General features: G+C 32.8%; 1 protein-coding gene across 1 annotated transcript; it reads right to left on the reverse strand.

Annotated features, from left to right (window-relative positions):
• Positions 1-2119: 2119 nt before the first annotated feature.
• On the reverse strand, positions 2120-14315 carry LOC131648889 (coiled-coil domain-containing protein SCD2-like). The gene is made up of 18 exons (XM_058918620.1): positions 14297-14315; positions 13840-14191; positions 13613-13749; positions 13475-13532; positions 13312-13353; positions 13175-13237; positions 8688-8737; positions 8576-8603; positions 6216-6290; positions 6028-6138; positions 5877-5937; positions 4485-4601; positions 4222-4343; positions 3959-4034; positions 3481-3522; positions 3351-3391; positions 2960-3086; positions 2120-2500 (listed from the first exon to the last, which is right to left on the reverse strand). The coding sequence occupies exons 2-18, from the start codon at positions 14185-14187 to the stop codon at positions 2361-2363; spliced, it is 1638 nt and encodes a 545-aa protein (XP_058774603.1). The 5' UTR covers positions 14188-14191; positions 14297-14315; the 3' UTR covers positions 2120-2360.
• Positions 14316-16106: the final 1791 nt, after the last annotated feature.

Here is a 16106-nt window from a genome sequence, read left to right on the forward strand (position 1 = left end):
TCACGAAGTTCGTTAAACTTGCAAAATTTGGTTTATGGAAGATTTTCGTGTGCTACTACATAAAAGTTGCGAAGTTCATTAAACTTGCAAAATTTGGAATTTTGAAAGATTTTCGTGTGTTATACTACATAAAAGTCACGAAACTCGTTAAATTTGAAATCTTTGGTATTTATGAAGATTTTCATGTCGTAGTTCGTTAAACTTGCAAACTTTGGTATTTTGAAATATTTTTGTGTGCTATACTACATAAAAGTCATGAAGTTCATTATACTTTCATACATTGGTATTTTGGAAGATTTTCGTCTGCTATACTACATTTAAGTCACAAAGTTCATTAAACTTGCATACAATGGTATTTTAGAAGATTTCTATGTGCTATATATTACATAAAAATCACGAAGTTTGTTAAACTTGCAAAATTTTGGTCTTTGGAAGATTTTTGTGTGCTACACTACATAAAAGTCACGAAGCTTTTTAAACTTGCAAATTTTGGTATTTTGGAAGATTTCGTGAGCTATACTTCATAATAGTCACAAAGTTCGTTAAACTTGCAAATTTTTGTAATTTGGAAGATTCTCGTGTGCTATGCTATATTAAAGTCACAAAGTTCGTTAAACTTGCATACATTGGTATTTTGGAAGATTTTCTACTGCTACACTACATAAAAGTCGTGAAGTTTGTTAAACTTACAAATTTTGGTATTTTGGAAGATTTTCGTGTGCTATACTACATAAAAGTCACGAAGTTCGTTAAACTTGTAAATTTTTGTATTTTTTAAGATTTTCGTGTGCTATGCTAAATAAAAGTCACGAAATTCGTTAAACATGTATACGTTGGTATTTTGGAAGATTTTCGTGTGCTATACTACATAAAAGTCAAGAAGTTCGTTGAACTTGCATACATTGGTATTTTGGTTGATTTTCGTGTGCTATACTACATAAAAGTCACGAAGTTTGTTAAATTTGCAAAAGTTAGTCTTTTGGAATATTTTTGTGTACTATACTATGTAAAAGTCACGAAGTTCGTTAAAATTTCATAATTTGATCCTTTTGAAGATTTCCGTGAGCTATACTACATAAAAGTCACGAAGTTCGTTAAACTTGTAAATTTTGGTATTTTGGAAGATTTTTGTGTGTAATACAACATTAAAGTCACGAAGTTCGTTAAACTTGCATACATTGGTATTTTGGAAGATTTTGTGTGCTATGCTACATAAAAGTCACGAAGTTTGTTACTTGCAAAATTTGGTCTTTTGGAAGATTTTCGTTGCTATAGAACATAAATGTCATGAAGTTCGTTAAACTTACAAACTTTAGTATTTGGAAGATTTTCGTGAGAAATACTTCAAAACATACACGAAGTTTGTTAAACTTGCATACATTGGTATTTTGAAAGTTTTTCATGTGTTATTCTATATAAAAGTCACGAAGTTATTTAAACTTACAAAAAAAAATTCTTTTTGAAGATTTTCTTATGCTATATTACATAAAAGTCACGAATTTCGTTAAACTTGTAAACTTTCGTATTTATGAAGATTTTCTTGTGCTATACTGCATAAATGTCACGAAGTTCGTTAAACTTGCATACATTGGTATTTTAGAAGATTTTCATGTGTTATACAACATAAAATACACGATGTTCGTTAAATTTGCATACATTGGTAATATGGAAGAGAATCAACTCTTGGAGAGGTCGTTTGTTATGTAGAGCTAGAAAAGAGGTTATGATCAAATATGTGTTCGAGGCTACCAACTTACATCATAAGTATATTTATCCTTCCAGATGCAATGAGTATATTTATCATAAGTATATTATATATATACTTTATCAATCCTAAGTTAAATCTTATAATAAAATGTAATTTAACAAATCACTTTTTTCTTGATAAAATATGTGTTTTAAACTTGAAAATTATTTAAACTTTAAAATTTTTGAAAATAATAAAATTATAACTATTCAAATCACACATATAAAAAAGTGAAAAGTGAAGTTATAATTTTATAAAAGTGAAATTTGCTTTAGAGGTTTCCAGCTGATGCAAGATGGAAGGAAACCTCTGAGGTGTATTGAAAAAAATTATATGAAGATTAAGTGCATCCTACATTATTTTAAAAACAAACTTGCGCTTTTCCAACTAACAGCAAAACTTTTCCCTTTTGATGAACAATTATTTTAATAGGTTTATCAACTACTATTATTTGTGCTATTCCAAGAGGAAAAACATTCTCCAAAGAGCTAGCATTTCATCACTTTCTAAAATCAATTCAGCTATTAGAACAGTTACCAAGAGTTGCAGTCTGTGTGATTAACCTCACTTGAACAGTGTAATGGTTTCCACAAGGAAAAATGAAATTCACAATTCATACTGTGGACATGGAAAATGTCTCAACCACAATCTTCGGTGCAATACTCAAGTCCTCCTCGTCAACTTCTTTTCTGGATCCTTCCCAAAGTCTATGTTCAATCCCCAATTTCCGCAACTCCAAAAGCCCTTGCTCCACTGAAATTTGAAAACCCATATAGTTAACTGGATGGAAAACACATCTTGCAAATATCCTTGCTAAACCTCTGAAGCAATCTAGGTTTGGTAAGTTGAAGGTTTTGTTAGGAATGGAATCATTAAAAACTATGAGTTAGGTGTTGTATGTGAGTAACTCATGGTTTAAGTCAATTGCTTGTGCAACAAGTTATTGTTTTGTTGGTTAGAAGTTAGTTTAGTTTTTATGTGAGGTAGTTATGATGGTTAGTAAGTTTTTAAGATTTGCTTAGGCAATAAGTAATCGTCTATCGCACTTCGTAACAAACTATTCCATTTGATTCAATAACATTCCTTCAACTCCTATTCTTTCTTATGTTAATGGAAACACCTAAGTTGAACATTTTCTTCTCAACTAATTAGCATAATATAGGGCTGATAAATCACAGAGTAATTGTTTAAAATAAAAATATTACACAGTACCATCAACGGCGTCGTGCGACGTAGGTGAATGCCTACTTCGACCAATCCAAAACAGAAGGCGTTCTTTGGCGACGTCCTCCTCTATACCATGAGCCTTGGCTCTTCTCCAAAAATAAGTCAGCCAGGCCTGACAGAGAGTAAATCCACATAGAAAACATGTTTCAGTAATACAAATATACTTCTCAATGAGAGCGACCATCGACTTTACAGATATCAATGAACAGGTTAAGTGGATAGAAGAGTGGGGTAAATGATTAACAAAAAACCATGTGATCTAGAATCGAGGAAAGCATGCCTTACAAAAGAAAAGTGAACTACGGTAGATACAGACATTCAAAGAGGCTGACACTGATAAAGAGCATGGAATGATTAGTGAAATAGAACTAAATACCTCCTTGAAAAGAACATCCTCAGATTCCTCTGGACTCAGCTCTACAAAAACACAATAATATTAAAACATTATTTGCACAAAGGAACACTGCTCAGATACTTGGGCAACTAATAGGTGGGGGAGAACATACCAAATGCTTCCATAAACTTAGGATCCCCTGGTGATTTAATATCTGGTAACATCCAAAAGTGTACTGAATCAGAATGTTACTAGTACATATAAAATATATTTTAGTCTAACATGTTTTAAAGCATGTAGAAGAAAATGCTTATAAAAAAGCATATAGAAACCAAAATATAACTCTTAGGATCTGTGGCTTATCTCTTTCTCGATAAATAGAAGAGCGTGCTTTAAGAGATATTTCTAGATTTTCAAAAGTGTTCGACCTGATGTGTGTCTTTTGTATTTAGTTATTCAATTAAAATCTGTTTATTGAAATTGTTCCGGTAAAAGGATTTAAATTTTATAAAACCCCTCTTATAAGTTATAAATCCTCAACAGAATAAAGAGACAGGTATCTAGTATTATGTGATGTGCATGAATTGTGTTTAATATACGCTTGAAGAACAAAAATAAAAAGAAAATAGTGACATAGCATGAGCGCATACCTAATACTAGTTGTCGAGCAGAATTTGGACTTGGACGCCGTTGTTGGGCTAATGCTTGCACAATAGCATCCTCAACCTTAGAAAACAAATAAAAAATAATATATAGAGATTAGCTTTTCCTATGTATGGCAACTCTGCTATCCTGAAAAAGTATATAGCAAATTCAATGAAATCTAAACAAGATCACACAAAACTTATGGCTAAATTTTTTGCTATAAATGAACATGAAGAAAAACAAAATCAACAATGCCTTTGAACAACACCTTTAAAGAAGCAAGCTCCTTTAGTCCCATTTCAACCGAAAGCATACTTTCAATATTTCCTTCTCCAGTAAGATCATTCAAGTCTGGAACAAGATTGCTCCTCTTCTCTGTCGCATCATCGCCTGCTTAAAAGTCATAACAATTATCTACTGAAAACTCACAGGCCTGTGTAATAGAATAATAAAAGTATAACACAACGGAGATATATTCTACTGTGCAGGCAAACTACAATGAACTGTAGAGTCCAAATCTTTAGTTCATGCCTTTTTCCCAGGATTCCTCCTTGGCCTTTTGTCCTGCAGAAACAACAATCTCAAATGGAAGAGGAGCTAAGGATGACCAAAGTTCATACTTTGAAACTGCAACATCTGCACAGATACCTGTAAACCAAGGTAAATATTACACAAGATATAAGATAGCTGGAAGTGAACTTAGAATTTATTCCACTTGTGCAACTCCGCCAAATTCAAACTAGATATACAACCAATATATATATATATATATATATATATATATATATATATATATATATATATATATATATATATATATATATATATATATATATATATATATATATATATATATATATATGCATGCAATAATACATTTGATTTTAAGGCAAACTGATACTTAAAAGCTTTGATAATGTATTCCGATATTGCCAACAGATACCTTTAGTCAAACCACCACAAGAATAAAAAGGAAGATAAATAACTACCAACTGTAGCTTAGTTTATTGACAGCTAAATCCCAATATGCAACCAAGCCACACTCATTAGTTTTACAATGTTAATGATGGTAACTCTTAGAAATAAGAATTGTCTAATCTTTTTAAGCTTGAATTTACTAAGTCTAAGTTGATCTTAAGTGTGGAAGGAAGCATTTTATTTTAATTAGTTTTAATTAAGTCTATGTAAATATCTCGTTTGGCACAGTAAAGTGTCATGCTTTGGAATTGTATCTCCCTGATAGTGTGCAGCTAGTAATGCTACAAGGTATTGTGGCGTCATTGCATGAGCCTAAGGGAAATTAAGGTTTCCTTCCTTATCTGTATTTAGTCAAGTGCCTGTGGTAGTCTTGATGGAAGACATGATCCCCCACCTCTTTTTGACCATTTCCGTTTGTTAAAGGTTCCACATCATATGAGATATGGCCTAAATATTTGTTTATAAGGTAGTTTTTACCTTACAAGCCGATTTTGAAGGGATGGAGTTAGGCACAACCCAAATTCTAAAACAAAGCGGCAGTCATCTCTACTTTTCTATTTTTGCAGGTACCTGTTGGATTTGGGTCCAATTGTCATCCCTACTTTTCTATTTTTCTATGCACAACAATAAGTTTAAGGTTCTAATAAAAGATATTAACACATGTCTTGAATTAAATGACTGAATTGCTTGAGAGACTAAACCCTCCCACCTCGTGTATTTATAATCAAAAGTTTACAATCAAGATCCCTGAATTATAGGGATAAGAATAAGAGCTAATATCATAAAATTGGAAACAAAATATCTACATAATGGAAATAAAGGAAACTAAATCAAGGCAATATCTTAACAATATGGAACCAATTGATATAAAAATGACTTGTCTGTAATATCAGGAAGAGATGCCATTAAAGAAGAAGAATGGGGCTAAATCAGACAGTTGCTTACCATATTTTGTGGCTAAACCCCAATAACGAGCTAGCCAACACCTCTTAAGAACAACTTCCTCCTAAGAAGAAGAAGAAGATAGCTTATAATAAGGAGAAGTACAAACAACTTACAAATACCATTGGATTCCATTAACTGCTGAAGTACCTACCATTTCTTTCTGAGTTAATACCATTCTTTGCGTCATTGATCGGAGAGTTTTCACTTCGGATTCAGTTCCGTTCAGCTGTTTCACTGTGGCTTCAGTCTCTACTTTTGCATGCTATTTGAGAGGAGATGGTTAAAACATAAATGGTACTAGCTTGTATTGAGAATATTTTTAAAAATTGATGTAATCACCTCAACTTCTGTCTGTAGAGATGTGATTTCCTTATCAACCCCATCCTTTGACTCTCTGGAATTTTTCAGTGCGGCCTATGAAATATAAAACTGTCATAATAAGAGAAAAATAAGAAATAGTAGCACATCCATCTATTTTGTTGAAAAATAGTTCCATCTCCATTCACTGGATAGCATATTTTAACCACACCATAATGTTAGTGTTAGATTTGTGAGGAGAGTTAGTTAGGTTTTTCATATTTCTGTTAAAACTGATTTTCATTAATTGTGGAAAGTTAGTTACAATTGATACACCTGTGTTACTTATAGTTGTAACCAGGTGACCTACTATATCATGTTTGACATTACACTCAAGCTGACAGATGTCAGTCTTGAGGCTTATACTACCCTTAGCTTAAGATACTCCAGTAGTTAGTAGTAGGCCTTCCTATCTATCACTAGAACTTATGACAGAAAGAAGCATAGAAATCAAACTAGCATTGGAGCAGAAGTTATGCAATATTAATTAGTAGGCAATTTACTGTATTATTATTAAACATTGTGTCCAGTAATTACGGTTACTCACGTTTAACTCCTATAGGATGTTAGAATAATTACTATGGGCTGAAAGGGAAAAGGGAGTCATTCGATTGTTTAATGTTTGGTTGGTAAGGAAAGACTAGGCTCTCAAATTCTTAGAGGTTGGGTTATTGGTCTCTCCTTGTTCTCATAACCAACTCTAAAGAATGCCATACTAGAGTGTTGTTAATTATAATATAAGTTGTATTCAGGATATATTATTCCTCACTTACTCGTAAATTCTAGAACTATATTGGTAACAGAGCTCTGATCCTAGGAGCATCTGGTAATAAATAAATAAATAAGTAAACATAAAGAAGAAACCATGGATGAGAAGATTGGAAGCCATGAAAGTATGTGATAGGTATATAAGTTTTTCAACCGCAATATTTTCTTTTGTGTTTTCCAACTTTACAATTGGATCCATTGGTGTATTTGCAAACTTTCATGTTGTCTTGTCAGCCTCTTGTAGAAGATCAGCAAATTGAGATATGAAGATTCCTTTCTTAGAGTGGACAACTTCAATTCCCAAAAAGTATTTCAATTTTTCTACGATCTTACTCTCAAATTCATTGGTTAAGTGGTTGCCTAACAAGTGTCTAGTAAGTGGTTACTCTCAAAAAGTATTTCAATTTTTCCAAAGGTAAGACTTTCAAAGGAGTTTTGGAGACAAGGACAATTAAAAGGTAAACTATTTATAAGATACGACGCAGTTAAAACCGCCTAGCCCCAATATTTCTTAAGAACCTTATTTTAGAATATCATAGCACATATTTGGTCTAACAAGTGTCTGTTTTTTCTCTAAGAAATTCAATTTTGTTATGGTGTTTTAACATGGAAAAGACTCATGAATGATACCTTTTTTTTGACAGAAAGAATTAAGATGGTGATTAAAGTAATCTTTAACATAATTGAACCTAATTCTTTTAATACTCACATCAAACTACCATGGGGAAGAGGTGGAAAAACACATAACTAACTTAGGATTTTTGTTCTAACAAGTAGATCCGAGACCCAAATGCAATGATCAATAAAAGTTACAAATCTCCAGGCACCTGATATACTTGGGACATTCAATGGACCTCACACATCAATATGAATTAAATAAAACAAAAAAGTACTCACTTCATTATTAACCGGAAAAAAGAAACAACTATGTTTAACAAACTGACACACCTCACAACGAAGACTCGCAATATCTAAAGTTTTAAAAAAATGAAGAAAATAATTGTTTTATGACTCTAAATGAAGGATGACCAAGGCAACAGCATTGCAGAAGGAACTTCTCTTGGTTGGTCCACTGATTCAGAAAAAATGAGTTGTTGTTGTTTAGTAGATATGGAGGAATACTCTGGTTATCCTAAAAAATAAAGGTCATTTCATTATCTACCATTTTCAATCGTCCTCCCTGGATTCTTGTCCTAGAAAACACAAGCATTGTCATAAAAAAATATTACATACTAGGTCTTTTGTGAATTTTTGTACGAAAATTAGACTGGTCGACAATTTGGGAATATGAAAAATATTTTGTAGGATTATAAATGGGCTTATTTGAACATGTTGAAATATGATATATTATTTCTTTTTCTTATTATTTTAACTTTATGTTTATTTTATTTTTCTTACATCTCTCTTGAAATTAAGGAGTTCACTGATAGCATTTTCTCCTATAAAAAGAACCCCTTATTCATAATATAATATAGTATTCTCTTCGAAACATCTCTTTGGCCGGCTACAGTTATAAGGGTATTATCTACTGTGATAAATGCTGGCAGAAAGGGAAAAGATAATTTCCATGTTACCTCTCTTTGACGTAATGCTGCTTCCTTTCTGTAATGTAATAAGATTGAGTTCATAAATACTGCCAAGGGAAGGAACAACCATTTGCAACATGTTTAACTTTAATTTTCTCACCTGCTCAAGAGTTTAGCTTCCAAAGATACTCCTTCTCCAAGGGAAGCGACCTAAAAACAGCATATGCAACAGAAGTTCACCACACCAGTGCAAAACATATATCTAAATACAAGTGTCTAACTCAAGCTATGAAGCACAGACTCCGATATAGACACATTGATACAATACGGACACGTCAACACTACTAATGTAAAAAATTGAAGACACCAACACTGCTGCATATATATTTATTTATTTTAATCATATAAAATACTAAGATTAATATTATTGTTAAAAGATATAAATTGAGCGATTTATTTCATTACAAAAAAATTCAAATAAGATATAATGTAATATTTAACCTTTAATTAAAAAAGTTTAAAAAATAATGTAATCAAATTTAATGTCTTAAACCCTTCATTATTCTTTATTTTTCCTGGTTAGATAAGGGACAATGGAGCAAGACCCAAACTCCTATCCCAATGGCAGAAACAGTGACATTGAGCCAGATGCCACATTCTCGAAGCATAGGATTTTATATTAGAATAGCTGAACAGAGCCAAGATACAATCCAGTCTATCCAGGTAAATATTGCAAAACAACAATATTGAAACCTGATAAATAGGGGTGGAAATATGATAGACCAGGCTAATTTATTTCTTAATGCTAAACTTTGAGGAGAAGGCAATGTTGTTGTTGACACTGGAAGATATCAAAGATTGGTTGGGAAATTGATTTATTTGTCACACATCCGACCTTATATTGCTTTCTCAGTTAGTGTAGTAAGTCAGTTTATGCATTCTCCTTACGAGGAACATCTTGATGCATTCTATATGATACTGAGATATTTGAAGGAAAATCCTGGAAAAGGCTTACATTTTAAGAAAACGAGTGAAAGAAATGTGCCTATCTTCGTCGATGCTGATTGGGCAAGTTCAATCACAGATAGAAGATCAAACTATGGATATTGTACATATGTTTGGGGTAATCTTGTGACATGGAGGAGCAAGAAACAAGGAGTTGTAGCAAGAAGTAGTGCAGAAGCCGAGTTTAGAGCTATGTCTCAAGGTATTTTGAAGGATTATAGATCCTTGGAGTCCTAGAAGAACTTAAGATGAAAATTGAGCTTCCATTGAAATTATACTCTGACACTAAAGCTACCATTAGCATAGCTCAAAACCCAATTCAACATGACAGAACCAAGCATATTGAGATTAATCGACACTTCATAAAGGAGAAATTAGATGCTGGAATCATATGTCTCCCTTTTGTAACCTCAAGTCAGCAAACTGCGGATATCCTGACCAAATGTTTGGCAAGACTGAGCATTTGATAGAAAAGTTGGGCAAGATAAATATCTATGCACTAACTTGAGGGGATGTTGGAAAATATTTTATTTTTTTATTTTATTGTTTTCGTTTATTCTCCATTAAAGAGAAAATTAATTATAATTATTATATTTTTAGTATATAAACCAGCCTAGAGCTGAGGAATAAAATCAAAACATCATTTTATCTTTCTTTTTAATATAAATAATTTGACTTATGTTTAAATAAATACATTAACAAATTAAAGGGTCAATTGTATTAAGTTCTATTTTTGAGATATAACATAATCTTTTAAATTATTGAGTTTATATAGCATCCTATTTAAATTCTATTTTATAATAATATCTTTAAAAATGTGAAAAACAAGTGTGGGAGGATGTTTAAAGTTACTGAATATGTTACTAATTACTAATTTATGGTTTAACACAAACTAAAAAAATATATATAATAATAACAGCAATGAAAAAATTGTTTATATTTAATTTGAAATGTTGGTCTATTAGACTAAAAAGGTATACCTTTGTCTGACGTCTGCCATTTTAATTAAATAAATTTATAAAAACTTTAGCTTTTTTCATAAAAAAATTGGTCTAATCTGGGCATCGTGTAGACTAGGTCATAGCTAGGGATGACAATTATACTCAATTTCAGCGGGTACATTAAACAATTACTCACAATGGGTAGAATAAAAATTCGCAAAATGGATACGGGCATGGACACGGATAATTACCCACAAAAATAAGCCGGTATGGACTCGGATGTGGGTACCTCAGTACCCACTCCGTCGCATACCCGCATAATATATATTTATATTTTTATATTTTTATTATTATATACACATGTATGCTTATCAATTTTATAAAATACATCACTTTTAAATTTGTGCGCATTTTAATAAAAATGTTTGTTTATTTCTTAATTCAACAATAACATTCTTGAATTTTTTTTTAAATATTATTAAAAAATTTATATGACATAATAAATTACAATTGATTGATATTTTAATTAAAAATGTGGGTAAACAGGTACAGGTATGGATACGGGTATAAATATTGGTGTTACGCTGGTATGGGCTCGAGTACAGGAATTTTTTTAAACTGCGGTATGAGGACGGATACTATAATACCATGTCTAGACCCTACCCATTACCATCCCTAGTCATAACCTCTATAAATGGTCATAATCTATTCCCACGGCTAATGATTAAATGTGAATTGGGAATTAACCGGCCTCCTTAATTACATTTACTAGTTTGTTTCTAGAATAGACGAAACAAATAAGAAATCCATTTGTTCTGGTCAAATTATAATTATTTATTATAATAACCTTGAGGAAAGTGAATTCTTTCACTTGAATAATTTGAATAGTACATAGGGGAAAAATAAATCGAACAAATTATGATCATGTATCTAATTCTTATACCAAGGATCAGGAGGAAATATTGTCCTCATTATGACTATGGCTAATAAAGGAAAAAACCAATACACTTCTTAATCATTAAGAGTTGTACATCAATATTAATCAAAATCATATCCAAGTCTAACTGATTCTCATTTAATTATAATCATCTACACTCCCTGTCAATCTAGTAAATTTGGTAAGATGTTAGGTGTTTGGTGGCATGATGCACATAGTGAACCGCAATGATGCCTTGATCAAACTTCTCCTTTATGAAGTGTCTATCAACCTCCACATGTTTTGTTTTATCTTGTTGAACTAGGTTTGTTGCCATGCTGATTGTAGACTTATTGTCACACAGATCGATCAAGCATCCTCTTTAGTCACATTCTCTCACAGAAGATTCCTTGAGTCGTGACCATGCTTTCCCATATAAATGAATTGTAGCCTGGTGTGGGTTTTGCTCTAACTCCCATCCTACCCAATTTGAATCCAAGTAGCCTGTAAAACCTTTGTCTGGACTTATTTTGAAGTAAAGATCCTTTTTCCTTAAGTTCCTTTAAGATACTGCAGGATCATCCTTACTGCTGCTATATTTTCCTCTGTGGGATTAGACATATGGCGGCTAGCTAAACTTACTGCAAATTCTATATGTGACTGAGGGTGTCAAATAGATGAGTTTTTCCATTAAGCATTGATACTTGTCTTTCTAGATATAAATGCTCTCTTCTTTGGATTTGCTTCCTTTAGTTACCACTATTGTTGTGTTGGGTGCTTTGCACCCCAAGTATCTTGTAGTAGATCCAAGGTATAATTCCTTTAGGACATGTAGATTCCGTCCCTTGTTCGAGCTACTTCCATTCCCAAAAAGTACTTGAGATTTCCTAAATCTTTAACTTCAAATTTTCTGGCAAAGAACCACTGTAGGTGTTCAATTTGCTTATTGCCATCCCTAGTAATGAGAATGCTATCAACATACACAATAAACAGTGCGATCTTGCCTTCCGGTGAATGTTTGACAAATATAGTGTGGTCTGTTAGTCATTAAGTGAACCCTTTTTTATAACTAGGACCAGCTAGGAAACTAGGCTCTCAGAGATATTTTGAGGCCATATAAAGATTTTTGGAGCTTAGACACTTGTTTATGGTGTCGGGTGATTCCAATCGTATCGAGATTTGCATATATACTTCCTCTTCTAGTTCACCATTCAAGAATGCGTTTTGTATGTTTAATTGATGTGGTGATCAATCCAAATCTGCATCCAAAGACAAGATGACTCAAACTCAATTGAGTTTAGCCACAAAAGTGAACGTTTCTTTATAATCCACACCATATGTTTATGTTGCAATCAACAGCATATTTGATAGAGAATATCCACTTACATCCAACTTGTTTCTTCTCTTTTGGTAGAAATAGAATAGTAATATCTCAAGTGCTATCCATGTTGGAAAGAGTCTTGAATATTCCTAGGTATAGAGGTGCTATCCATGTTCCTAGGTATGAAGGGAGATAACTAATACACCTCCTAATCATTTACAATTTTAGAAAGGCTCCTCCTAATCAATATTAATCAGAATCAAATCAAATATGATTGACTCTCATATAACTATAATTATCTACGTACCTGTATAGATTGTAACCTCTATATATACAAAGAGTAACAAAGAGAAAGATATGAAGCCATAACTTTTAATTTGTGCCGTCTATTATGTGAAGAAACTAACAAGAGAAATTAAGGGGACAAATCAATTTCTGATTCGCAAAAGAAACGAAGGAAGCACCTGTTTCTCAAGCTCCTTAACTCTGGCCTCTGCTTCCTTGCATCTCTGTTCCTCAAGTCTAAGCTGTGCATTTTAGAAATAGGTGAGTACTTATAACTTAGTTCATTCACAAACATTAACATAGAAGATTGCATTACCTTGTCAAAAATACTTTGATTCTCTTCCCTAAGCACATCGAGCTGCAGAATTTAGGGTTAATTTTGAAGATAGAAATTATATATAAAAAACACTTGTCTTATATACTATATAATATTGTACTAGAAACATGAATAGAATATTTGGCAGAAGAAAGAAACGAACCTCATCACGAAGAGCGGAGGCATCGTTTGGTTGAATGGGTCCATTATGAAAGGGAAATCTGTAAAATTTACATCCAAGTTGTAAAGGCAATAATTAGTGTAAGAAAAGAGAAGTATGAGAGAGAGAGAGATAGATGACCTTTTATCTTTGGGCTTAGTGTTATTAATGGAAGGGTGTATTGGCAGATCAGGAGGTGGAATCCTGAGGTTCAGCGGTGGTCTATTACTATTATTAGATGCTACTGCTGGCCGTTCTTCTAGACGGTTCTGAGTTAACTAATTAAGTTGGCAGCAGAGCAAATGTTAGTTAGTTGGTTAATGATAAATGTGAAGTTGAAATGTGAAGTGGAAGGAAAAGAATGGCACCTTATGAGATGGAGATCTATGAGTATGAGTAGTGGTGGTGGCGGATTTCCTGGAGAGAGCGAGAGGAGGAGGAGCACTGTAGCGAAATCCTAGATCATCGTCATCGTCATCGTCGTCATCGGCAGTGTGAGAAGCCATGACTTGGGCGAGGCGTTGAGCAGCGGCTTTAGCAGCAACATTCTGAGTTCTTTTAATGGTGGAAATTCCGGTGAGGGAAGATGAGCGAGCATGTCCTCCATTACGTGAGTGTGATGGGGAAGACGAAGACATCACATTTCCAGCAGATTCACTACTCCACTGCCGCTCCATCACATTCCCAGCAGATTCACTACTCCACTGCCGCTCCATCTTCCTAGGTCACAATTAGCAGTAACGAGTACTCTTTAGTTAGTCGGTCATTAAAGTACATTACCAGTAACGAGTACTCTTTAGTTAGTCGGTCATTAAAGTACATTACCAGTAATGAGTACCCACTGGTTTGGTTAGCTAGTGTTTAACTGTAATTCAGCCACTCAAAAGCAAGAGACGGATTCACATTAATACGTAACAATCATCTTTCCAAAATAACTAACAACTATATCTACTTCTTTTTTTTAAATTATTTTTATAGACAATTTTTCAATAGACCAACCCTGAATCTCTTAATCACCACGCGAATTTTTAATTTTGTCTCTGCTTTCTAGATGCATCTACGAAGCGTTAATAACATAGTATTGTATAGTTAAAATCAACTTCTTACTCTATGTGGGCATAGTATCTCCAAGACTATACTGTACTTTGGTTGTTTTAGCCAAACTTTGTCAAAGGGGATATTATTAGTTCCATGATTTTTGTATTGGCATAATTTTGCTAAATCATGGTTCTTAACTTATATTGAACAAGATGTTGAAACATCATGTTTTGCTGTCATAACAGGTTTTGCTGTTATGTGTGTGGACAAATGTTGTGACATTCTACACCAGAACATCCTGTCATATTACGTCATAGCATTTGTCTTGACATTTGTATTGCAAGTGTCAAAATTTTAGTGTGGTAATTGATGATTTAGTTATTGAAGAGAAGATGGACGTCAAAGACAATGTTGGAACATCTTATGTACAAACTGATGAAGCATTAGGGGAGAAAATTTGTGAATTCATAAGCACTGAATTATTGGATTCTCAATCCAGCAAATCTCTCTATATTGAAGAACAAATATAACAATCCAATAAATTGATTACAAGACACCATAATGAAGGGGGCATCACTGAATTCAATGAAAAAGTATCAAATGTTGATGGATGTTTTGCCTTGAAGAACAGTCTGTTTTTTTGGATCAATGAGAAGTAAGTATGTGCTTATTGGTGTACTGCTGAAAGTTGAACTTAGGGAAACAAGATAAAATTTCTTTAAACGTGTGTTGAAGGAATATGATGTCAAGTAGAATGTCGTGATATTACATGGTGAAAATTTTAATTCTACCAGATATCTCATTCAACATGGTTGATAGAAGAATTTTGATAGTCAAAAATAAGGATTTAGGTTTTTAAAGTACTTCAAGTTCTTTGTGTTTCTGTGTATGTCACTCATGTATTTTTTGATACATTAAGGTAGACTGATTGTTCTCACTCATGAGCTTTTAAGCACGGAGTTGAGTATTGTTCATTATTCTCACTCATGAGCTTTTAAGCAAAGAGTTGAGTATTGTTCATTGTTCTCACTCATGAGCTTTTAAGCAAAGAGTAGAGTATTATTCTTAGTCGAAACTTTTAAGAAAAATTAAGTATTATTTATTGGAAGTATAATCTTTTATTATTATCACTAGTTTGTGATAGTTTTTATCACTGAGATAATTGGTAGGAAGTGTGAGGAGGATCTCATATCTATAGGTTTCTAAGTAGAAGTTACACAAGGTAGTGAATAGGTGAGAAGTCGTAAATTGGGATTGTTTAGGCTTTTAACTAATATTGTCATAATGAATTTCCTTTTTGGCTTGGTAGCCCTCAGAGTAGGTGGTGTTGCACCGAACTGGGTTAACAATGGATTGTGTTGTTTATTTTTCTGCAACTTACCTTCTGCACAATCTCCTATTTTAGCAATTGTTTTTTGTTAGGAGATGATGTCATAACATCTCTCTTTATATTGTGTTAGTGGTGTGACGTCACTCTTGACACCTGTATTGCAAGTGCCACAATTTTAATGCGTCTTGAAAATGAATTGGACCAAATAACTCCTTTCTATTTTCACCTATTAACCATAAAATAAAAAATAATAAAAACAATAACAAA

This window comes from Vicia villosa, linkage group LG2 (genome assembly GCF_029867415.1).
Source record: "Vicia villosa cultivar HV-30 ecotype Madison, WI linkage group LG2, Vvil1.0, whole genome shotgun sequence".
In the NCBI taxonomy this organism is placed as follows: domain Eukaryota; kingdom Viridiplantae; phylum Streptophyta; class Magnoliopsida; order Fabales; family Fabaceae; genus Vicia; species Vicia villosa.